This window comes from Heterodontus francisci, chromosome 2 (genome assembly GCF_036365525.1).
Source record: "Heterodontus francisci isolate sHetFra1 chromosome 2, sHetFra1.hap1, whole genome shotgun sequence".
NCBI classification, from domain to species: Eukaryota; Metazoa; Chordata; class Chondrichthyes; order Heterodontiformes; family Heterodontidae; genus Heterodontus; species Heterodontus francisci.
In genome coordinates, this window is record NC_090372.1 from 86,683,151 (window position 1) to 86,707,561 (window position 24,411).

At 41.9% G+C, this 24,411-nt stretch overlaps 2 protein-coding genes across 2 annotated transcripts in view; both read right to left on the reverse strand.

Moving 5' to 3' along the window:
• Positions 1-837: 837 nt before the first annotated feature.
• LOC137385179 (ubiquitin-conjugating enzyme E2 E1-like) overlaps positions 838-24,411 on the reverse strand; it is a 130,158-nt gene continuing 106,584 nt past the window's right edge. Inside the window, exon 4 of the mRNA XM_068060189.1 lies at positions 838-1,356. Within this exon, the coding sequence (XP_067916290.1) occupies positions 1,329-1,356 (28 nt within the window). The 3' untranslated portion in view covers positions 838-1,328. The remainder of the gene's footprint in view (positions 1,357-24,411) is intronic.
• Positions 15,679-24,408, reverse strand: LOC137351823 (ubiquitin-conjugating enzyme E2 E1-like; the record flags this gene model as incomplete). Its single annotated transcript, XM_068016700.1, has 4 exons — positions 15,679-17,894; positions 19,827-19,974; positions 23,651-23,750; positions 24,329-24,408. Coding segments are annotated over 4 exons (426 nt in total), but the record flags the coding sequence as incomplete, so codon positions are not given.

The window sequence follows — 24,411 nt, forward strand, 5'->3', positions numbered from 1 at the left end:
CATGAACCCCACATCCCTGCAGACTCACAATTCTCACTTAACTTGCTATTGAGTTCCCACAGATCCACATTTAAACTTTACATAATATTAAGTTAACATTGGCACATTCACTAATCACATTCACACTTTCTATATTCCAAGCAACTTAGAAATATTCCAGAGGATTCCAGGCTTGTCTCCTGGCTGGATTCCTGTAATGGGTCCCACAACTTATATATATGTATAAATCGAAGTAACAGACTCATGCTTTCAACATTAAAACCAGACTACAATGTGTTAACGACTGTTATCTGTGTAGCTTATGTTCTGTAGAGCTAAGGACATTCATTCGTGGAAGCTTACAACATTTATACAGACTCAAATAAAAGACACAGTAACTTTCCTTTAATGTTCCTGCCTGAGTATTATTTTCCCAGCCTCATCTCTTCTGCACTGTCGCTGATATGTCACCAGCCAAACTGCTTCCATCAAGGCTTGCTTTACACATGGATCCCTCCATCCAGAGTTCTACCTCAAAGACTGGATCATCTGACTTCTCAATGAGTCAAACCCACCCTTCTTTCAGGGGTAACCTATCCCTCAGATACCTCTCTATAGCCTCATCCATGTTCGTCTTCGGGCTCCTGGCTGGCTCGCCAAAAATCTGTAGGGTGTGAGAGTCCCTTGTGGGGTCTCACTTAGGTTCGGAGCCGTATTCTAGACATAACAGGAATGAGTGACCTCAACATCAAATAATGTGTTAAAACAGTAATTTTATTGAGTAATTATTAAACAATTATTAATAAAAAGGAACAAAAGATTACTGAAAAGAAACAAAGGAAAAGAGTATAGAAAAACAATAAAACTTATAGCACAACTGCTATAACATCAAATTAGTTTGTTCACGACAGCTCCCTAAAATGGTGCAGTTCCCCTTTGGTACATACATCACCAAGTCTCTGGAGAACCTTGCATGGGGGTGAACCCTCCAGTCAGTCACTCTGTCGATGTCCCTTCCTCCGTTGTCTTCAGTGGTTGACTAGTCCACTCCGGCTGCAGCCCCGAACTTAGGATGCTGTGCCCCCTTTTAAGTCCAGTTTCTGGCTCCATTCCAGCTTTCCGAGGCCTCCATCAGACTCTCTTGAAACAAGAGTCTGACAACCATGAGTCCTTATCGAATTATTTTCACAGGCACTACGAGGCTGCCAGGCTGTTGACACATCCTTGATGGTGTCTCTTACCTGCCCATTGATTAGGTTATACAGTCCATCAATTAAACTCCATCTTCTGATGCCATATCATAGTGGACCACCCCATGTGCAAGGTTATCCATTGTCCTGGCTTGCAGTTCAAGGGTCATTGAATACCAACTGACTTCTGTTTAAACAATGGGAAAGCAATAGTTATTTTCAAGAAGAGAAAAACAGTAGTTTAGACAAAACAACAGCTGTGCATAGCCTACCCTAGCCAGTATGAAAACAAAAAGAAAATATTCTTGGGGGAATAACAAATTCATGCTATTGATTGCCATTGATTACATTATTGATGAATTACTTGACTTAATCAGAGTACAATCACACTTAGTTTTAAATCAATGTCTACAAAGTAACCTTTAAAAATTCACTACAGGTTTAATACAGTTTTAAAATAAAATCAAAAGCAAGGCAGAAGTAAAATGCAAAAATATACAACAAGTAGTGGCTGCAAGCCTCAGGCATACAGTAACTAGGGTTTTATTTGACCAGATAAGGGACAAATCTTAAGTTTATTTGTCAGTTTAAATAATAGTCTAATAGACGCATGTCGGGGCACCTCAGTCCCGTCAAATGTACATCATTTGCCATGTGGGAACTCCAGGACTCTTCTCATGTCCTGGACAACCATATATGAAGGAAGTATTGTCAGCTGGAGCAGCTCAAGCTCTGCCTGTTGAAGCTTAAGCAGCTGCTGGCATCATTGCAGTGCATCCATGAGGTTGAAAGCACCACAGATAGCATGCTTTAGGAGCTGGTCACTCAGCAGCATAGGAATGTGCAGGCAGAGAGGCAATGGGTAACCGGCAGACAAACAAGGAGGATGACAGATAATGCAGGAGTCAAGACTGCATCTTGGTCTCTAATTGGTATTTAGTTCTGAATACTGTTGAGGGTGATGCTTCCGCTGGGGAATACAATTTGAGCCAAGTCCAAGGTACCATGGTGGCTCAGCTGTACTGAAGGGGGCTTGGGGAAGGAAGGTCAGGAAAGCAATAGTTAGGGGAACAGAGCCTGCTGCTGTAATATCATTTTGGGGAGATCTGCTAGTGTTGTTGGGGAAGATTTTAAACGAGCTTGGCAGTGGGCTTGAAACCAGAGTGTAGATTCAGAAGGGAAAGAAGCAAAGATGGAGATAGAAGGCAGAAAATTAATAAGCGACTGTGGGAGGAAGAGGAAACAAAGGCTAGAAAATAGACAAAGGAGTTTGGTTATGCTTAATGGTACATACTTCAAAGCAAGGAGTTTAGTTTTTTTTATTCTTTCATAGGATGTGGGCACCGCTAGCAAGTCCAGCATTGTTTGCCCATCCCTAATTGCCCTTGACACTGAGTGGGTTGTCAGGCCTTTTCAGAGGCAGTTAAGAGTCAACCACATTCCTGTAGGTCTGGATTCAGGTAAGGATGGCAAATTTCCTTCCCTAAAGGACATTAGTGAACCAGATGGTTTTTTTTACAACCATCAGTAGTTTTATGGCACCATTATTGAGAATAGCTTTCAATTCTAGATTTTTAAAATTAATTAATTGAATTTATGGATCAATTGGATTTAAATTCCATCAGCTGCCATGGTGGGATTTGAACCCGTGTCTCCAGGGCATTAGCCTGAGCCTCTGGATTACTAGTTCAGTGATATTACGACTACGCCACTGTCTCCCCATGGAAGGCCTTATTTGACTAACTTGATTGACTTTTTTGAGGTGGTAACGAAGAGGGTCGATGAGAGTAGTGCATTTGATGTAGCAAGGCTTTTTAAAACGTCCCACATGGCATACTGGTCAGAAAAGTGAGAGCTGTTGGGATCCAAGGGTAATGGACAAGTTGGATCCAAAATTGGCTCAGTGGCAGGAAGCAAAGGGTAATGGTTGACTGATCTTTTTGTGACTGGTAAGCAGTATCCAGTGGGGTTCCGCAGAGCTTAGTACCAGGTCAATTGCTTTTCATGGTACATATATTAATGATTTAGACTTAAATGTAGGGGGCATGATTATTAAATTTGCAGATGATACAAAAATTGGTCATGTGGTTGATAATGAGGAAGCAAAGCTGTAGACTGCAGAAAGATATCAATGGACTGGTCCGGTGGGCAGAAAAGTGGTAAATGGAATTCAATCTGGAGAAGTATGAGTTAATGCATTTGGGGAGGACAAACAAGGCAAGGGAACGCACACAAAAAAGGTAGGATACTGAAAAGTGTAGAGGAACAGAGGGACCTTGGACTGCATGTCCACAAAATCCTGACAGTAGGTTAGTAGACAAGGAGATTAATGCATCATATGGGATACTTTCCTTTATTGGCCAAGGCATACAATATAAGAGCGGGGAGGTTATGTTAGAACTGTATAAAACACTTGTCATGCCACTGCTAGAGTACTGCCTACAGTTCTGGTCACTACGTTAACAGGAAGGATGTGATCACACTAGCGTACAAAGAAGATTAGCAAGGAGCAAGGACGTTGCCAGTACTGGAAAATTTTTGCTATGCGGATAGATTAGATAGGCTGACGTTGTTTTCTTTGGAACAGACGAGGCTAAGGGAAGATTTAAATGAAGGACCTATTTTACTTAGCAGATAGAGATCAATAATCAGGTGGCATAGATTTTTAAAAATGGGGAGGATGAGTGGGGAGTTGGGGGGAAACGTTTTCAGGCAGAGGGTGGTGGGAGTCTGGAACACACTGCCTGAGAAGGTAGTAGAGGCAGAGACATTTAAAAAGCACTTGGATTTGCATTTGAAGTGCTGAAACCTACAAGGCAATGGACCAACAGCTGGAAAGTCAGATTAGGCTGGTTAGTTCTTTTTCAGCCTGAAGATACAATGGGCCAAATGGCCTCATTCTTTGCTGTAAATTTCTATGATTCTCATGTTCCATTTTTTCCTTCTATCAATTTCTTGGTCCTCCTTTGATTTATAAAACCCTCCAATCCTCAGGCCTACTAGTCTTTTTGGCAACATTGTAAGTCTCTTCTTTTCATCCAATACTATCCTTAACTAGTTAGCCTTGGTTTATCATTTTTCTAGTGGAGTTTTTATTCCTCAAGGAAATGTACATTCGTTGAGAATTATGAATTATTTCTTCATATGTTTGCCATTGCTTATCTACCATCATATCTTTTAGAGTCAGTCATTACGGCACAGAAGGAGGCCAGTTAGCTCATCTCCAGTCAATCCCATTCTCCTGCTCTATCCCTGTAGCCCTGCAAGTTTATTTTCCTCAAGTGCCCATCCAATTTCGATTTGAAATTATAGATCATTTTCCTTCCACCACCCTCGTTCACAGTGAGTTACAGATCATTACCACTTGCTGCATAAAAAAGTTTTTCCTCATATTGCTCTCTTTCCCAAAACCTTCTATCAGTGTCCCCTAGTCCTTGCACCATTAGCTAATGGGAACAGCTTTTGTCTACCTTATCTAAACCTCTCAGAATCTTGTACACCACTATCAAATCTCCCCTCAATTTCCTTTGCTCCAAGAAGAACACCCCAACTTCTCCAGCCTAACCTTGGAGCCACAATCCCTCATCCTTGGAACTATTCTGGTAAATCTCCTCGGCACCCTCTCAAAAATACACACATGGTTCCTAGTGTGGTGACGAGAATTGGACGCAATACTCTAAAGCTCTGGTTAGGCCAAACTAAAGATTCAGCATAACTTCCATGCTTTTGTATTCAATATTTATGAAGCCCAAGATCCCATATACTTTGCTAACTACTCTCTCAATCTGACCTGGCACCTTCAAAGATCTATGCACATGAAACCCGAAGTCCATCTATCCCTGCACAATCTTTAGGACTGTCATTATGTCTATATTGCCTCTCCCCAGCCCTTCTGAAAAAAGGCATCACCTCACTTCTCTGTATTAAATTCCATCTGTCCTTTGTCTGCCCATTCTGCAAGCCCAGGGGTGTCCAAGCTTTTCACATTGGGGGCCACATTACAATGCTTGTCCTACAATGTACAAATGTACATTGTTGTAAAGAAGCTTTAAATGAGAACACTAATTTATTGACTTATTTGTTTGTCACTATGCTGAACACTGATTTAGTGACATACATGGCATTGTTTTTGCTTGCATTAGTACTCAATCTCTGCCCGCATACTTGACGCAGTGATGCGGAATATTCCAGACAGATGTCCATCTGTCAGGAGTGATCAAGATCTCTTTCGCTTCCCTCTCTCTCTCCCTCCCATCTCTGCGTCTCCACCGCTCCCTGCATCTCAGTCTCTCTCTCGGCCCCTCGCTCCCTTTCTCTCTCCTCCACCTCCCTGTCTGTCTGTCTGTCTCCCTCCTCCTCTCTCGGGGTCTCTCTCTCCCCCCTCATCTCTCAGTCCCTCTCCCTCTCGGTCTCTCTCCCCCCCCTCCTCTCTCGCTCTCTCCCCCCCCTCCTCTCTCTCTCCCTCCCCCCCTCCTCTCTCTCTCCCTCCCCCCCTCCTCTCTCAGTCTCTCTCCCCCTCCTCTCTCTCCCCCCCTTCTCAGTCTCTCTCTCTTTCCCCCCCCCCCCCCCACTCTCTTGGTCTCTCTCTCTTTCCCTCTCTCGGTGTCTCGGTCTCTCTCTCTTCCCCCCACCTCTCTCTCTCTCCCCCCTCCTCTCTCGGTCTCTGTCTCCCTCCCCCCCCCCCTCCTCTCTCTCTCTCCCCCTCTCCTCGGTCCCTCTCTCTCTCCCCCCTCCTCTCAGTCCCTCTCTCTCCTCTCCTCTCTTTCTCCCCCCTCCTCTCTCTCTCTCTCCACCCCCCCTCTCTCGGTCTCTCTCTCCCTCCCCCCCCCTCTTGGTCTCTCTCTCCCTCTCCCTCCTCTCGGTCTCTCTCTCCCTTTCTTTCTCCCCCCCTCCTCTCCCCCCCCTCTCTCTTTCCCCCCCTCCTCTCACTCTCTCTCCCCCCCTCCTCGGTCTTTCTCTCTCTCTCTCTACCCACCCCCCCTCTCTCGGTCTCTCTCTCTCTCTCCCCCCCCCCCCTTCTCTCTCGGTCTCTCTCTCTCTCTCCCCCCCTCCTCTCTCGCTCTCTCTCCCTCCCCCCCCTCCTCTCTCAGTCTCTCCCCCCCCTACCCCCTCTCTTGGTCTCTCTCTCTTTCCCTCTCTTGGTGTCTCGGTCTCTCTCTTCCCCCCCCCCCCCAATACCTCTCTCTCTCCCCCCCCCCTCCTCTCTCTCTTTCTCCCCCCCCCCCCCTCGCTCTCTTTCTCCTTCCCTCCCCCTCCTTTTCGGTGTGTGTGTGTCTCTCTCTTCCCCCCCCCCCCCCTCTTCGGTCTCTCTCTCTCTCTTTTCCCCCCCCCCCAACCTCTCTCTCCCTCCTTCCCCCCCCCTTTTCGGTGTCTTTCTCTCTCTCTTTCCCCCCTCCCCCTCGGTCTATCTCTCTCTCTCTCTTTTCCTCTTTCTCTCTCCTCCCTCCTCTCTCGGTCTCTCTCTTTCCCCTCCTCTCTCTCTCTCCTTCCCCCCCCCTTTTCAGTCTCTCCCTCTCTCCTTCCCCCCCCCCCTCCTCTCTCGGTCTCTCTCTCCCCCCCCCCCCCCTTTCTCAGGGTCTCTCTCTCTCTCTCCCCCCTCTCTCGGTCTCTCTCTCTCTCCCTCCTCTCTCACTCCCACTCTGACCATTGCTGGCAGTGGGAACAGCAGTTTCTGAATTTTGGACAGATTCGTGGTTTTCCGGCAGGCTTTTTTAAGAATAATCAGAACACACTGGAAAACCCCAAAACAGTCCTGACAGGTGCTGGGAGTGGGAACTTCGAACAGATTTCTAACAAAGTGGATGTCATCACAGTTATTCACATTATATTCCATCTACCATGTTCTTGCCCGTTTACTTCGCCTGTCCAAGTCTGCTTTACGCCTCCTTGTATCTTCCTCACAACTTACATTCCCACCTAGTTTTGTGTCATCAACAAATTTGGAAATATTACAATTGGTCCCCACATCCAAATCACTTATATAGATTGTGAACAGTTGTGGCCCCAGCACTGATCCTTGCGGTACCCAACTAGTAACAGCCTGCCATCCTGAGAATTACCTGTTTATTCCTACTCCCAGCTTTCTGTCTGTTAACCAATACTCAATCCATACTAGTATATTGTCCCTAATCCCATGCACTCTAATTTTGTTTACTAACCTCCTGTGTGGGACCTTATCGAAAGCCTTCTGAAAATCCAAATACACCACATCCACTGGTTCTCCTTTATCTATGCTACAAGTAACATCCTCAAAAAACTCCAACAGGTTTGTCAAACATGATTTTCCTTTCATAAATCCAGGTTGATTCTGCCCAATTTTACCATTATTTTCTAAGTGTCCAGTTATCATATCCTTTATAATGGATTCTAACATTTTCCCTAGCACTGATGCCAAACTAACAGGTCTGTAGTTCTCCATTCTCCCTCTCTTCTTAAATAGTGGGGTTACATTTGCTACTTTCCAATCTACAGGAACCTTTCCAGAATCTATAGAAATTTGAAAAACAATCACCATCTCTGTAGCCTCCTTCAACACTCTGGGATGCAGCTCATCTGGTCCAGGGGGTTTATCAACCTTCAATCCAGTTAACTTTTCAAGTACTACCTCTTTATTAATACTAACTTCTTTCAGTTCCTGAGTTTCACTCTTCTCCACTATAAATTCTCCTGTCTCCACCAGTAATGGGCCCACATTTGTCCTTGTTCATCTTTTCTTTTTCATATACCTAAAGAAGATTTTACAGTCCACCTTTATGTTTCTTGCTAGCTTGCATTCATATTCTTTTCCTTTTTTTAAAAATCAGTTTCATGCTGATCCTTCAGTGGATTCTAAATTGCTCCCACTCCTCAGGCTCACCACTTTTTTTGGCCTCCTTATAAGCCACTTCCATTGATCTAATGCAATCTTTAACTTCTTTTGTTACCCACAGTTGATTCACCTTTCCCATTGGGTGTTTGTGCCTTAGAGGAATATATATCTGTTGTAGACCATGTACTTTAGCCATTGCCTGTCTACCATCAAATCTTTTAGTGAATTTTTCCAATCCACCATAGCCAAATCTGCTTTCAGGACCTCATCCCCCTTCCCACCTATGTCTTTGGTACCAACATGGACCACTACCTCTGGCTGTTCATCTTCCCCCGGAAGAACATTCTGTAGCTGCTCTGTGACATTCTTGACCCTGGCACCAGGGAGGAAACACACTATCCCGGAGTCACATCTTTGGCCGCAGAAACGCCCATCTGTTCTCCTAACTAATGAATCCACTATCGCTACTCCTCTTCCTCCCCTCCTGTACAACTGAGCCACCTGTGATGCCATGGGCATGGCTCTGACTGTACAGGAGGGGAGCCTTTTATGTGGTGTTTTGACAAATGCTTTCTTAAAATCCATATAGACACCATCCAACACATTCCCTTCATCAAGATTAGATTAGTCAAACACAATCTGCCTTTTAAAAATCCATGCTGGCTCTCCTGAGTTAATTCAAACCTCTCCAAGTGCCTGTTAATTTTTTCCCTGATTATTGTTTCTAAAACCTTAGCTGTCACTGATGTTAAACTGACCAGCCTGTAGTTATTAGGAATGTCCTTACACCCTTTCTTGAGCAAAGGTGTCACATTTGCCTGTCTCCAATCTTGTATCTTGGGAACATTGGAAGATTATGGCAAGCCCTACCACTATCTCCATTCCCAATACCCTTAGCAACCTGGGATGCAAACCATCCTGTACAGACCAGGCGACTTATCAACTTTAAGCATAGCCAGCCTTTCCAGTACATCCTATCAATTTTCACCCCATCCATTACCTCTACCATCTGTGCTTCTACCAATATTTTGTCAACATCCTCATTAAGTATGCTAGCCTTTCCCTGCACCTCTAAGCATAAATCACCTTCTTTGCCCTAATAGGCCCCACACAGCCTCCTACTATCCACTTACTATTTACATGTCAGTAGAAGATTTTTGGGTTTCCTTTCATGTTGACTGCCATTCTATTCTCATTATCTGCTAGTCTTATTTTTGTATTTGACCTGGTTCTCACTTGAGGAATTCACCTGACATGCATCATACACCCTCCTTTTTTGTTTCATCATCTCTCTCTCCGTAGAATCTAGTTGGTGCCTTGTTTAAACAATTAATTTTAATTAATACCTCTAGACCTGCTCTGTGCTAATACTATTAATTAATTTTCTGTAATACTTACCCGATTTAATTTAAATTTCCTGACTCCTACTTTAAATGAATGACCTAGAGAAGAAACACACTGCAACCAATTACTTACCCACGACATCACATTTTGATTTTTTTCTTTCCCCTGAATGTTGTCAGTCTGTTTTGAACCCCCTAGCTCTCGCATGGGTTTCGCTGCTGGTGTAGAGCCTACTCTGCCGCTGCTCTTTATGCTCCTGCCAGTTTTGCTCAGCTCTCACTGCGCTTTATCCCCCCACTGGTCTTGCTCAGCTCTCATTGCTAATCTAATTTCCCAATCTACCTCAGCCAATGTGTCCATCATACTCTGTAATTAACTGTTTAAATTTAAGACTTAACCACATCACTCTCAATATTATATGGTGGCAGCAGTGGGATTCAAACCCATGCCCCCAAAGAGACCAGAGAACAGTTATCAGGAGCCCCTACAACACTGCAGCGAACTAGGACCACAGATAGGACCCCGGGAGATGTTGAAACTCTTGAGTACAGCAGGCAATTTGCCAGGAAATCGAAGTTTCACCTAATCTAGCAGTGGATTGAAAAATCTGAAAAGCAGTGCTGAAGACAATGGGTCACTGACCCAAAATGTTAACTCTGCTTCTCTTTCCACAGATGCTGCCAGACCTGCTGAGTGGTTCCAGCATTTCTTGTTTTTATTACTGTTCTAGTCTTTCCTTTTTTGCTTCATGGGCGGGCCTAAGCCAAAAAGAGGGAAGAACACAACAGCACCACTGGAGATCCACAGCACAGTGAGGAAGCCTGATTGTGGCAGCTGCCAGTACTGCAAGCTGCAACTGGCTGTAGAGGACAATGCTGTTTCAGTTTTTAAAAAAAGAGCTGTGCAAACAGAAAGCAGCTATGCGGTCTCACTTTTAAAGGGGAAGGCCCGCAGAAAACATATCTGTCTAAACAGAAAAAAAATGTGCCTGTGAAAAAGAAAACCTGTAAAAAGTCCTATATTTATATAAAAAAAGTAGGATCATTAAGACAATAGCTTTCAAGATATCCGGTTATAGATTGGAAGGAATCAGACATGGTCTCTGAATTTAAACTGTTTAGACGGTAAATGGAACAGTTTCCTGGACCAAGAAGTGAGCAAACTAGAGAAACAAGCTATCAAGGATAAGATCGCACTGGGCAACAAGGGCTTGCAATGGATCAATACATCAGGATTGACAGCGGAGGATCAGAAGGACCCTAGCAAGCTATGGACATTCCTGGAGCAGCAACTCAAGGTAAAGGTAAATTTTCAAATACAGAGATTTGAACCTTTGACCTACCAGCAAAGGCAAGATGAGTCCATTGACCAGTTTATTGCAAGGTGCCGAGACAAAGATTAACATTGTGACTTCGCAGATACTTAATTGTCAGAATGTGTTATAGACTTAGTAATTGTGTCTACCCCACTAGAGGCCTTTCAAAAAGATCTGCTAGAAAAGAAAAGCACACCATAGATGCACTACTTAATGATGGAAAGAAATTTGAAGACATCACGGCTGGGCGCCAACAGCTACAATCGTTGGGGCAGCTACAATTGGTATGGTAACCAAGGCTCAGACATCTGCTAAGCCTTGTGGCAAATGTGGCCTGACTCACCCAATTTGCAGTTATTTGGTGTACCAGGACTAGTGCAAAGGTTGCAGCATGTGAGGACATTGGACAAGGCAGTGCAGAAGGCTGAGCTCAGATACTGCACACAGATCACATGCAGAGAGAATGTCTGCAAGAGAGGATGGCAAACACAAAAGGTATGCCAACGTACAACAAAAGCCCAAGCAATATGAGGCATTTGCCATGATTGGGATTATATGTCCACAGGAGAGTGGCAAGCATAAGCTCAGAGTCAAAATAAACACTGGAGCAAGGGCAAATATTCTGTCTATCCCTGCTCTGAACGACTTGTACTTAAAGAAATGGGAATCTATGGTACAACCCACCACTGCTAGGCTGAATGCCTACAATGGTTCTCCAATGAAGTGCATTGGAATGATAACCTTGCAGTGCAGCTATGGGAGCTCTGAATGGCTACCACAAATGTTGTATATTGGGGACACAACTGGACCAGCTGTCACAGGACCTCCAGTGTGCCAAGATTTCTGAATCATCACAATACATGAGATCAGCACCACATCTAAAGGTATGGAAGGTTGCAACACTGAGTGCATTGAGTCAGTTAGAGACCTGAAATGCAGATGAGTTTGATGCAATCAGCGATGTTAAGGGTGATGCTATATTGCACGTGAGGGAGGATGCAGTTCCTACGATCAGCATGCCAAGGAAGTGCAGCATACACATTCAAGTGAAGCTTAAAGTGGAGCTGGATGAGATGGAGAGCAATGGAATCATCTGCGTGCACCAGCATTTCCAATTGGTGCAACTCCGTTACCTGTGTGCTGAAGAAAGATGGTAATCTCAGGATTTGCTTTGACCCGGGAAGAGTGAATTTAGCCTTCAACGCATAAAATCCCGACCCTGGACAAGCTGAATCCTAAGTTTACTGGTGCTAAGTATTTGGCAAAGCTCGACACAAAGCATGGCTATTAGGTCAGTCCACTTGGCCAAGAAGTCCCAGCTACTCTCAACATTTAGAATGCCATTTGGGAGATATTGTTTAAGACGGTTACCGTTTGGTCTGTGCATCAGCCAGCACATTTTCCAACATTACATGGACAGGATAATAGAAAATGTCCCTAGCCATATCTGAATAGCCACCAATATTGCAGTAATGGAGTGGACCAAGGCAGAGCATGACCAAAACTTGCATTTGCTAATGCTGGCTGCTCGTTGTGAGGGCCTTGTGGTTAATAGCAAGACGTGCCAGGTCAATGTTGGGCACATCGTCTTTGGGTTGACATATTCTGCCACACGAATATGCCCAGACCCAGATCAAAGATGTCAGAGCCATACCAACTCCTCAGGAACAGGAAAACCTACAAATGTGCCTAGGGCCGTTCAACCTTTTGGCCCCATACCTCTCCAGTTTCGCTGAGCAAGCAGTGCCGCTTAGGGAACTGCTGTGTAAAGATGCCCTTTACATATGGCAGGAAGACCACCAGCAGCTGTTTTTGAATCCTTAAAGTTAGCTCTACAAAGTTAAAACAGCGTGCTACTGTATTATAAAAGCAAAATACTGCGGATGCTGGAAATCTGAAACAAAAACAAGAAATGCTGGATTCACTCAGCAGGTCTGGCAGCATCTGTGGAAAGAGAAGCAGAGTTAACGTTTCGGGTCAGTGACCCTTCTTCGGAACAGGGTTCCGAAGAAGGGTCACTGACCCGAAACGTTAACTCTGCTTCTCTTTCCACAGATGCTGCCAGACCTGCTGAGTGAATCCAGCATTTCTTGTTTTTGCTACTGTATTATGACCTGATCAGAGACCACGTTTGAGGTTGATGCACCCTAGAAGGGATTAGGCGCCTGTGTCATGCAGGAAGTCAATTGTCTTCGCGAAGTTAGTCACAAACACAAGCCAATTACTCTAACATTGAGCGTGAAACCTTAGCTCTGGATTTTGCTATCGCCAGGTTTCCCAACTACTTGTTCAAAAAACATTTTACTGTGGAGACTGACCACAAGCCATTTTTAAACCATGTGGCACAAACAGCACATGAGTACTCCTCCATGGTTGTACAGACTTTTGTTGAAGGTCCATGGCTACAATTGTGACGTCCAATATAAACCAGGCAGCAAAATGGTTACATCGGACACCCTGAGCAGGTTCCACAGTGTGATGTCATGAAAATTGACCTCATGAGTTTAGGACCCCACAAATGTGAGCAAGTAAGAGAGGAGACAGCACGTTACCCTACCCTATCGTTGTTGTAGAAGGTGATTGTGGAAGGATGGCCTGATACCATACAGGAAGTAACCACAAGTCTATGCTGTTTTTGGCCATAGCGAGATGAGCTTAGTATATCACAAGGGGTGATTTTCAAAGGGAAACAGGTCTTGCTATCTGAAGCTCTGCGTTCTGATGTTCTAACCTAATTGCATCAAGGGCATTTAGGAATAGAATGTACCAGATGCCTTGCCAGAGGGACGGTCTACTGGCTAGGAATCAAAGGCGATGTTGGGACGGTGGTGAAATCCTGTTAGGCATGTCAAAGTTGTCAGCCGAATCAACAGAAGGAACCCTTGATCCCACGTGAAGATCAGCACAGATTTATTTCGCGTTCAAGGTGATGATTTCTTCCTTGTAATGGATTACGTCACCAAATTTCTGATCATCAGGCAGTTATGAGATACATTAAGTGCAATGTTTGCTGTTACAGTCAGTGCACTGTTCAGCCTATTTGGCTGGCCGGAAGAAATTATCTCCTATAACGGGCTATATTATGCAACAAGACCATTCCAAGGCATGTGTGCCTCATGGGGAATCTATCACGTGACATCATCACTGCATTATCCAACAGCATGGATGAAAGCATGGTGTGTGCTATTAAATCACTAATTTTAAAGTGTAGGCAGACAGGACAAGAGCTCAAGATTGCAATGCTGCACCTCCAAGCCACTCCATCGGACATAGGCTTACCGTTGCCTGCAGAGTTGATGTTTGGAAGGCAGGTAAGAAGCGCCCTGCCCAGACATGATCTCTCTACATTTTCCACAGCAACTGCAATACTTTTGTCTAAACAAGGGAAGATGAAGACATCATATGACTGGCAAGCAGGATCAGAATTGGCTTGATTGTAAATAGGACAGAAGGGCAGAGTCCTCAATCATGCATTAGGAACCTGTTATCCTGCAGATGTTGCTAGGATATCTGACCAGCCCAGATCGTACGAGGTCCTAACATCCAATGATGCGATTCTGAGATGGAGCAGAAGATAACGCAGAGAGCTGTACGACAACATGACATGACAATTCTGCGGTATTGCGTTCAAAGACAAAGTCTGAAGATGAACGAACAGAGGTTGCGAGCCCAGAAGAACATGCCAACCAGAGTTCTAAGGCACCAGATTCTCAGAAGTCATCAAGACGAGCTCAGCTCTGGGAAGAGGTTCACGATAACAAGAGCAGGGCGAATAAGCAAACCTCTACGTTTTAGAGAGCGTTAAACTTACTCACTTATAAATAATATTTTGTTTTGATCATTGTACATATATCATCTTTGGGAAAAAGGGGGAAGTTGTGGGACAACCTTAAGAGCAGGTCACCTTAAGAAGCTGTAAGTGACTATCACCAAAGGAAGCGATAGCATGTCACACATAACCAGGAAGTTGTGGCTGTAGCCCCAGAGTGAGATTTGTATTGATGTAGCTTATGCAATAGTTGTATTTATATATACATGTCCAGGTAATATGTAATAAAATCCACATTTCCTTTGGATGTTACTTGCAGTCCTGTGAGTCTTACAACAGTTCACATATCAAAGGAAATCAGTAATATTACAGTGAGCACTTTGAATGTTACACAAGAAATACAGAACTCGTCCATTAATATTTTTCCAATCATTAGTATTACGGTCCTCCATTAACCAAGTCTGGTTAGGACAATGAATGTCATCTTGGATCTGGTGTTAAACGTTCATGTATTTCAGTTCATTATCAAAAGTGAAATGAAACTCAGGGCTCAAAGTAACAAATGTTGTATCACTAAACAGTGTGGTGCGATGTATTTTTAGAATTTCAAATCAGGAGTGAAATCTATAGAAGCAAATAATGAAAATTCAGAAAATTAATGCTAACTGAATAGAAAACAGCATCTGAAAGGCAACATCTGTAAGTGAAAACACCCATGTTTCTTACACCACTTCCATAAATTTTCAGATATTAAAAATTAATAAACCCAAATACATGTTTTCTGCAACCAGTGATTCTAACTATTTCCACTCTATGCTTGAGGCTGGACTCTCCGTATCTGCTTGGTTTCCTCTTTCATTGAGAGATTCCAAATGCCTCCAGGCAAACAACAGCTCTGAGAATCACTTGGGGATCATTTTAGAACCCAGGTGATCTTCAGCTATAACAGGCAATGAAAGTATTCAAGAGGGGCAACAGGGCAGCTCCAGTAAGTTTGTGGTTTTGATTTCCTGAGCTATTTAATATATCGTCTGTATATACAAACTTAGATAGGCAAGTAAGCTTAGATTGATGTTTGTGTGCCAAAGATAAACATACTTATGTTGATTTTTTTCAATGCCAGTACGATGTAAAAAATCTCAACTGCATAATGTGCATTCAAATTATTAAGGTACCAAAACAGATGAACCTAAGCAATATTTTAAACTTTCTTGATGATAAACTTGACCATTTGGTGAGTATGTAAAGTATCTATAACTTGAAGAGTCAAATCTTATTTTCCTGTAACAGTTTATTTAGGTTTCTCTAAATGCAGGTAGCGTACACCTTATGCTTACATTTGTTTTTCTCTCCTTCTATGGGAAGGGTAAAGTGATGGTCAAAAGTTTGAACTTGTGAATGAATCTTATATACTTTGTTACTGCTGGGTATGGTTCCAAGTGTGCCAGCAGCCTGTAGTACCGCATACAAGTCTTAAGTGTATCGCAACTGAACCCAATCCTGACCATACCAAATATCTGCAGATATGTACTTTGGAGCAGGGATTACAAGATAGGAAGCAGGTGCAGGACCCTGTCTGATTTTCCTCCTCTCTGCCTCGAAGTATAGAGACCTCCTGTCACTCTCCCAATAAGATCAGTCAACTCAGCACAAATTCGAATTGAACCTGCAACCTGCTGGTCTGCATGGCATAGTGCTACACCAGTTTACACATCAAGGTTAGGTCGTCAGGGCAGCTGCAACTGGAAAACATACAACTCAAGACTGGCATTTCAGCATTGGCAAGCAATTATAATATCAGTCATGGAGCATATGGTAAACAGAGATTTGGGTGGGGATGCTATTTGTTGGTCAGTTAGTTGCCCTCTTCAGTTATTTACATACATTAATGTGCATTAATTGTGCCAGTACACATCTCAACGCTCCTTTCTAAATCAGAATCCAAAAACTCTTTTAATCAGTTTTGGGATATGCACATTAATACTAAGCCTGAAAAGTTATTTTGAACCATTACAGAAAACGCACCAATCTTTTACTTGTAGAATTAAAGTCGCAGAAGCTCAATCGTTTACTGTTTTGATTAGGACTTTGTCAACGTAATGTCATACAAAAACATCCTGTGACAGCAGTAACCCCACACTGCCTTGTACAAAAGCTGAATGTCCCATATATTGCCATAAACAGCAGGGTTTGTCATTTTTCAACTATTGCTCATTAAATAATGTTTCATGATCAGTGTTTTTAATTACAATGTGTGGTTTCCGACAAACTGACAATCTAAATTTAACTTTCCAAAAGAAAACGGCAGCAGTTACAGCGGTTACAGATCAGTGGCTGTACAACTTTGGTAGAGATCAACATTCTTTGAATTTGTAATACGAAAGGGGCCAACCAAGTCATAATAATAACTGATAGAACTTAAAAAGTATTTCAAACAGCTCATCCTTAAGTCCTAATATCGTCTAAAGTCTTATCAGAAATAAGATGCAGCCTTTTCTTTTTGTGAATTCTCTGCATCAAAAAAGCAGCCATAGATATTTAAATACAATACTCTTACCTAAAGCATGACCATTGACACAACTGTGTTTTGAAACAGGCAATTGTAGAATTTGAAACAATCAGGGGCTCGAAGCCCTCAATCAATTTGGTTTAAGGTTGCATGTCTGATCATTTTGTAAATTTTAACAGGACCTAATGCTGTATAATATCAAAGTAAATAAAAAACCCTGCCCTATTACATAACCCACAAAATACATTGAGACTCTAAATTCAAACAAGGCAAAAAAGTCACTTAAAAGGATTTTGGGTTTCACTTCCACGCTCTCTGCAAAATAAAACCTGTTCCCTGTAATTGCAAAAATTCTGCCAATTCATTCCTTATTCCCTGAATACAGACAATTCCGTTGTATCTGGTCATCATTCTACTCGGGACTTAAAAAATGCCGGAAATCTCTAGCATGTCTTTCCCTTACATTTTTCATTAGTTTCAACCCCTGAAAGTTTGACTGGCATTACAAGCATTTTTTTCAAACTTTGACCGTACACAGTGAACACAGACAACTAAAACTTATACCAGTAAAGAGGTATCACTTTCAGTCACAAATCTGGGTCTTATCTGACCCATCATGTCATAATCTTCCACCTTTTCCATGTGAATTTCCTATCTACTGTCAGACATCAAATAGTTTATTGTTTAAGCTACAATAACAAAGCTCATCAAGAGTTCTGACTAGACTTATGCAAATAAAAGACTGTTGCATTTAAAACCTGTAATAGGAATGCTTGTCCCATTCCCCTCCCCTTCACCCCAACCCATTCCCCTTTTCAATTCGACGAGAAGCAGCTCATTTCCATCGGAGACAAATGTCGGTAGGACTGATGACCATCCAGTTTATGTGGCGTATTTCTTGGTCCACTGTCTTGCTATTCGGTCATGTTCAGCCCTGTTAGTCATATACTGCGTGGCTATGCTCCCAACCAAAGGGTCCGCTGCAATGAAACAGAAAATGTTAGTTAGCAGTTTACTGTAGGATAGGACATGAATTAAAGGAGCCCAATTTCTTCCCAACTCCCAACTGTCTCCACACATTCCACCCTTGAAGCAGTGGCTTGCAGCCATGCAATTCTACAAGTGACAGTGACCATCTAATCATAGTTTGTTTATTGGCCTTGACACTCGACTGCCAATGGCCTATTCAACTGTGTGATCCATCACAGCAAAGTTCAATCCTGTTCTAATTAAATGTCCACAGCAATACACATCCACAGATGTGACTGGATAGTAACATGGGGCAGAAATCTCAAGTGATACTCTCCTCCTTTACCAAAGGATACTGAACCCACTGCAGTGCCCTCACAGCTATCCCAGCAATGATAGCAAATTTATATTAGCTAAATGTAATTGTGAGAACTTAATTAAATGGCATTATATTCCACGCTTACTCTCTATAGCTACTGAGCTTTCAATATTAACTTTGGCAGGAAAGAAAGAAAAGCTGTATACTATTTAAATGGAGAGAGATTGCAGAACTCTGGTACAGAGGGATCTGGGTGTCCTGGTACATGAATCACAAAAGTTTAGTATGCAGGTACAGCAAGTGATTAGGAAGGCAAATGGAATGTTGCCGTTTGTTGCAAGGGGAATCCAGTATAAAAGTACAGAAGTTTTATTGCAGCTGTACAGGACCTTGGTGCAACTACATGTGGAGTACGGTGTACAGTTTTGGTCTACCTATTTGAAAATGGATATCATTGCGTAAGAAGCAGTTCAGAGAAGATTCATTTGACTAATTCCGGGGATAAAAGGCTTATCTTATGAAGAAAGGTTGAACAGGTTGGGCCTATATCCACTGGAGTTTAGAAGAATGAGAGGTGATCTTATTGAAACATGTAAGATCCTGAGGGGACTTGATTGGATAGAGTGAATACCAGAAGGATGCTTCCTCTTGGGGGGAAACTAGAACTAGAGGACACAGTTTGAGAATAAGAAGTCTCCCTTTTAGGACAGAGATGAGGACAATTTTTTTTTCTCAAAGGGTCGCTAGCCTGTGGAATTTTCTTCCCCAGAAAGCAGTGGAGGCTGAGTCATTGAGTTTATTCAAGGCCGAGTTAGATTTTTGATAAACAAAGAAGTCAAGGGTTATGGGGGCAGACAGGAAAGTGGAGTTGAGACCACAACTGGATCAGTCATGATCTTATCGAATGGTGTAGCAGGCTCGAAGTTGTAAATACTTAAAAAATATTATAAAGCCTATCAGATACGTTGATATGATATAATGTTTACAACTTACTAAGCTGCGAATCAGATATTTACATTAACTCACTCTATTTTGTTACAATATGTTTTTTGACCGCTCTTTTTCTTTCTGAAGTCTCCCTCTAGTACATAATCCCTGCACAAAGAGTCAAGGAGATCTGCTTCGCAGACATCTGTCAATGAATTACCCAGGATGTCTGACTTTTCAAATCTCCTTTTCAACCCATACCTGCCTTTTAGCAAAGAATGAGAATTCACGGTGCAAGAAATCAGTTATGAACCTGCACACCAGTACCTCCTACACTAAACACTGGAGCACACTACCCCATTCAGCTGCTCTCCGATAGTCTATTGTTCAGTATTCACAAAAGCTTAAACAGAATGTTATGCTTGCATTTTGCTTGATTAACTTTGGAGGTTAAGAAGAAATTAAGAATTTCCCCTCAAGATATCAAATAAATAGGCTAGAGTCTGGTAGAATTGACTGTGTATGCTATGTAGAAGAAGTAACTCTGATGGACCAAATGGCTTTTCCTCAATGCCCAGCATCTATAGTCTCTCCCAGCAACCCCATCTCCATAATGTAATAACCCTGACCACTCATAACATGGCTTTGATTGGAACTGAACAAATCAGATGAGATTATAGACTATAAATCTTCTTACCAGGGTTGCAATCTGTTAGAAGAGAACAAATTGACAGAAGAACCTTGGAGATGGTCAGTGCTGGGCTCCAGTTATCCTTCAGAATATCCAGACAGATCACTCCTTGACTGTTGATATTACAATGATAGATCCTTGTTCGGAAAGTCACCTGTCAATTTTAGTTAAAAATTACCATGGGTACTTGCAAATTTAGAAAACTTGTACCATTTAATATTTAATGTGTTCCCAATAATATTCTCTCGAAACATACACAAGCGAAGGACAATAAGACAGTAGGTATACGTGCCTTAAATAACGGAGTTAACAGTAGTTATGCAATGAACAGGAATTCACAGAAGAATTTCCTCATTTGTGTGAACTCCTGTTAGTGGGCCTATCAATGTTTCCCATTATACTGGGTTATGTTCACAGTCACATATCAAAAGCAACCCCATTAAACGCAGATAACGATCATTTATGATTCGATCATGCATAGAGCTATTCTCAGCCATTAAGCCTTTCTCTTCTCCTTCCTCCCCCACCTCCCCCCCCACTGCATAATCTTTGTATGTTTACAATATAGTACAATTTTTAAAAAACATCAGGAGTTAAGTGCATTCAAGTGGCGTAATGAGGCTTTGGCGTCCTCCTCGCTATTTGTTCATTACAGAAGCCAAATAGTAAGTGTACAAAAAGGATATGGAGCAACGTAAATCAACCATTTAAATTGTTCAAACATTTATGAAAGCCCAGGTTTGGTTTTCAGCATCGCAACTAAACCTTAACTTTGTAACTCCCAATATCATGAAATATCCCAAGCAATGTACACAAACATGGTCACACTCCAAATTCTATCAATGTTGCATAAAGATGCACAATACCCTTGTTATAACAGCACTTGGGAAACAATCAGTCCGAGGTGGCATTATAACGAAGATCTCATTAACTGAGACTGATATTATCATATACTGTTCCCTCAAGAGCAGTGCTTAAATTTAGTGCCTTGTTCCAAATTGCAAGTTAAATTCAATGCTAGCACTTTTCAATTATTCTGATCCTACTGTATTTTAATTTTTTTTTTTTAAAAAGAGCATGTTCAAATCACCAGAGCAACTTCGTAAAAAAAACAAAGGGCTTGACAGCACTGATAAACTTTAAACCATTGTAAGCTTCACAACACAACCAGGTTTCACACTGTCAGAATCACCCTATTTGATTTTAGTGTGGAGGGGAGGAAACACCAATGAAACTTCAGAATACAAACATCAATATGTCATTAGCAACCACATTGTTTTGTTTTTATTATTTCCATAATGGGCAGCATCTAGTCATTTGTACTCCTATATTCACTAAATTTTAATCAGAAATTAAACATGACATTAAAGTAGTGATGCCCATATGTTTGGTAAAATTTGCAAACATAGGAAAATAAAGCTCTCAGGTCTTTCGTTTAAAATGTAAATTTTGTTGCTTGTATTTTTCTATAAAAGTAAATAGTTTTTTAGCCCAATAACGTATTCTTATCTGCACCAAGCTCTCTCACAAAACTGCCAGTAACTGCAGTGGAACTGCAGTCGAGACCTGCCCGTCGACAATGTCCATACATTTACAGAACCCAATCCCAGCTGCCAGACCATATCATGGTGAACAGCCTCTAGCTGCTCAGCAAGAGTTGCAACACCAGGGGACTTGAGCAAGGGGTAGGTACAATTGGTGATTCAAGCCAGGAGGTGTCAGAAATTCTAAATAGCCACTTCATTTACCAGCAGCTCTATGCTTTTAGCTCCAGAGTTTTTCACCTTCAGAGACAAAATCAAATGCAAGATTTAATTCCTCACACAACGTAAATCCAATTTACATCCAAAAGCCATTTCAGTCTTTATTGATGTTTTTCAAAGTGCAGTGTAAATGTCAAACATTTTATTGTTATTACCCTCATACAAGCTTCAGTGCAATCCTTCATGGCAACAGTTCAGAACCATTTAGAAAATATATTCATATCAGTCCAAATACAGGAAAAAAATGCAATCAAAACACAACACTGTATCCAATCAATACAGTTTTGTGTGTCAACATTTACACTGATTAGAAGTGGCAGCAAAATACCAACTACCAAAGTATAGCCTGGGATAGTTTTCAATTACATTATGTCTTTTCATTAACCCAATAAATGGAGTGGAAAACAATTGTAACAGCTGGAGACTATGCAAAGGAGGGTAAAATAATCTTAAGGCTCCTATGAACAGGAACTGTGCACATCAGCCCTGCTTTTGATAAAAGTGAAGAATTACTGAACCTGTAAATAAGCTTACTGAATGGCCTAGCGGGTAAAGGTACCATCTGATATAGCACTAAGTGATAGACATCACTAACATTGCAAATTTCATCCAAATCTATGCTGTGTCAACTGATCTTAGTCTGTACAGTAGTATGAATAATAAAATTGATATTGCGCCTTTTGTTAGGTGGGGGGCAAGTGTCAGCAGGTTAAAAAAAAAAGCATAGTCAGAGTTTTCATTTCTGATTATGATCCAGCAACACTTGTTGAAAAGAGTTTCTATGTGAAAAATGGATTTGGCTTGGCTGTGATACCCTCTCAGAATCAAATACCTTCTAGGTATCCACTACTTCGGCTCACAAATGAGCAATGACCACTTGGTCATGGCAGAGGAGAGTGCTCAGTATTCATGACAGGAGGGGAAGTAACTAGCAAATGCAAAATAATTAACAGTAGAAACTTCATTCTATGACAGTTATAATTACAACCACCAGAAAATGTAAGAGTTTAGTCAAAGGATTACAGGTATTTGTGTTTACAATTGAAATGGTATAGCGAGACTCGGACCTGAAATGAGGCTAAAAGAGTATTAACTGCATGAGTCTTAAAAAGTTTAATCACCTGTCCAAATTTAGTCATACTTGGATATTGGAATACAGAGTAAAATTTCAAAATTTGTTGATGATACCAAACTTGGAGGTGTGGCAAGCAGCAAGGATGATACCAATTGACTGCAAAAGGACAGATAGGCTAGCAGAATGGACAGGCAAGTGGCAGATAGAATTTAATATTGAGAAGTGTGGGGTGGTGCATTTTGGCAACAGGGATAGGAAGAGGCAATATATACTAAATGGCACAGTTCTAAAGAGCGTTCAGGTTCAGAGGGACTTGGGGGTTCATATGCATAGATGTTTGAAGGCGCCAGGACATATTGACAGGAGTAATTAGCAAAACATATGGGACCTTGGGCTTCATGACTAGACAGATCGAGTACAAAAGCAGGGAAGTTATGCTGAACCTTTATAAAGGTCTGGTTAGGCCACAACTAGAGTATTGCATCCAGTTCTGGCCAACACATTTTAGGAAGCATGTGAGGGCCCTTGAGAGGGTGCAGAAGAGATTTACCAGAATGGTTCCAGGATCGAGGGATTTTAGCTGCAAAGTTAGGCAGGAGAAGCTAGGGTTGTTCTCCTTGGAACAAAGGAGATTGAGGGGAGATTTGATAGAAGTGTACAAGATTATGAAAGGTTTAGATAAGGTAGACAAAGAAAAGCTGTTCCTATTAGCTGATCGTACAAGGACTAGGGGTTTTGGGCAAGAGATACAGGGGGGATGTGAGAAAGAACTTTTTTTTTTTTACGCAGAGACTGGTAATGACCTGGGACTCGCTGCCTACAAGGGTATTGGAAGCAGAGATATCAATGATTTCAAAAGGAAATTCGATGGACACGTAAGGGAATTATAGGGATTGAGTGGGGGAATGGGACTAAGTGGATTGCTCGACAGAAAGCTGACATGGACTCGATGGGCCAAATGGCTTTCTTCTGTGCCCTAATGACTCCATGACTTCAACGCTGGTGCTGGTCATTCCTTTCATATGATGCAACTTCCCTGTTACAATGAAACAAAACATAAATAGCTCTGACAAAGAATAATTTCCAATCTTCCTAAAAATAAAAATTGACTTCAATTTATATAATTTTTTGAAGAAGGGAGGATTGGTATTAGGACCTATAATAAATGCTATAGTTGTAGAGTAATTTTGGGAATGAGGAAGAAAGAAAAGCATTAGACACAGCCTTCTAATTTCAAAAGGTCCATTTCTAATACCTCAAAGTACTCTGAAGCAAAGCACCAAGAAACCCAATAGCACACCACAGTTGAACCTCTTCACAAACAATTCATTACTCCTCTACTACATTCCTTGGAGGGGAGCAGAATCCTTGATAAGGGATTCCGATACAAACAGCAACATTGCTGGTCCCTTCTATACTCTTATAAAGTCCATCTGTATCACCCAGTGTAAGCAGTGGTGTACACTGTGCCAAACGGGCACTAGCAAAATCTCATTACTTATGAATCACATCTCAAACACTCATCAATGGAAGTGATTCATACAGCACAGCTTTCAGAAAGCATAGACCAATTTTAAACTATTATGGCAACAAGTTATAAATAAACTAAATGTATTGCCGATTATAAACACCCGAACATATGAAGCACTATATGAAAAAAGTTTCCTTACCTTGGTGGTTTAAAAGGATATTCTGCTGAAAATACGATATCCAGAAAGAATACACCACCTTCATAAACTGACCCAGGGGGCCA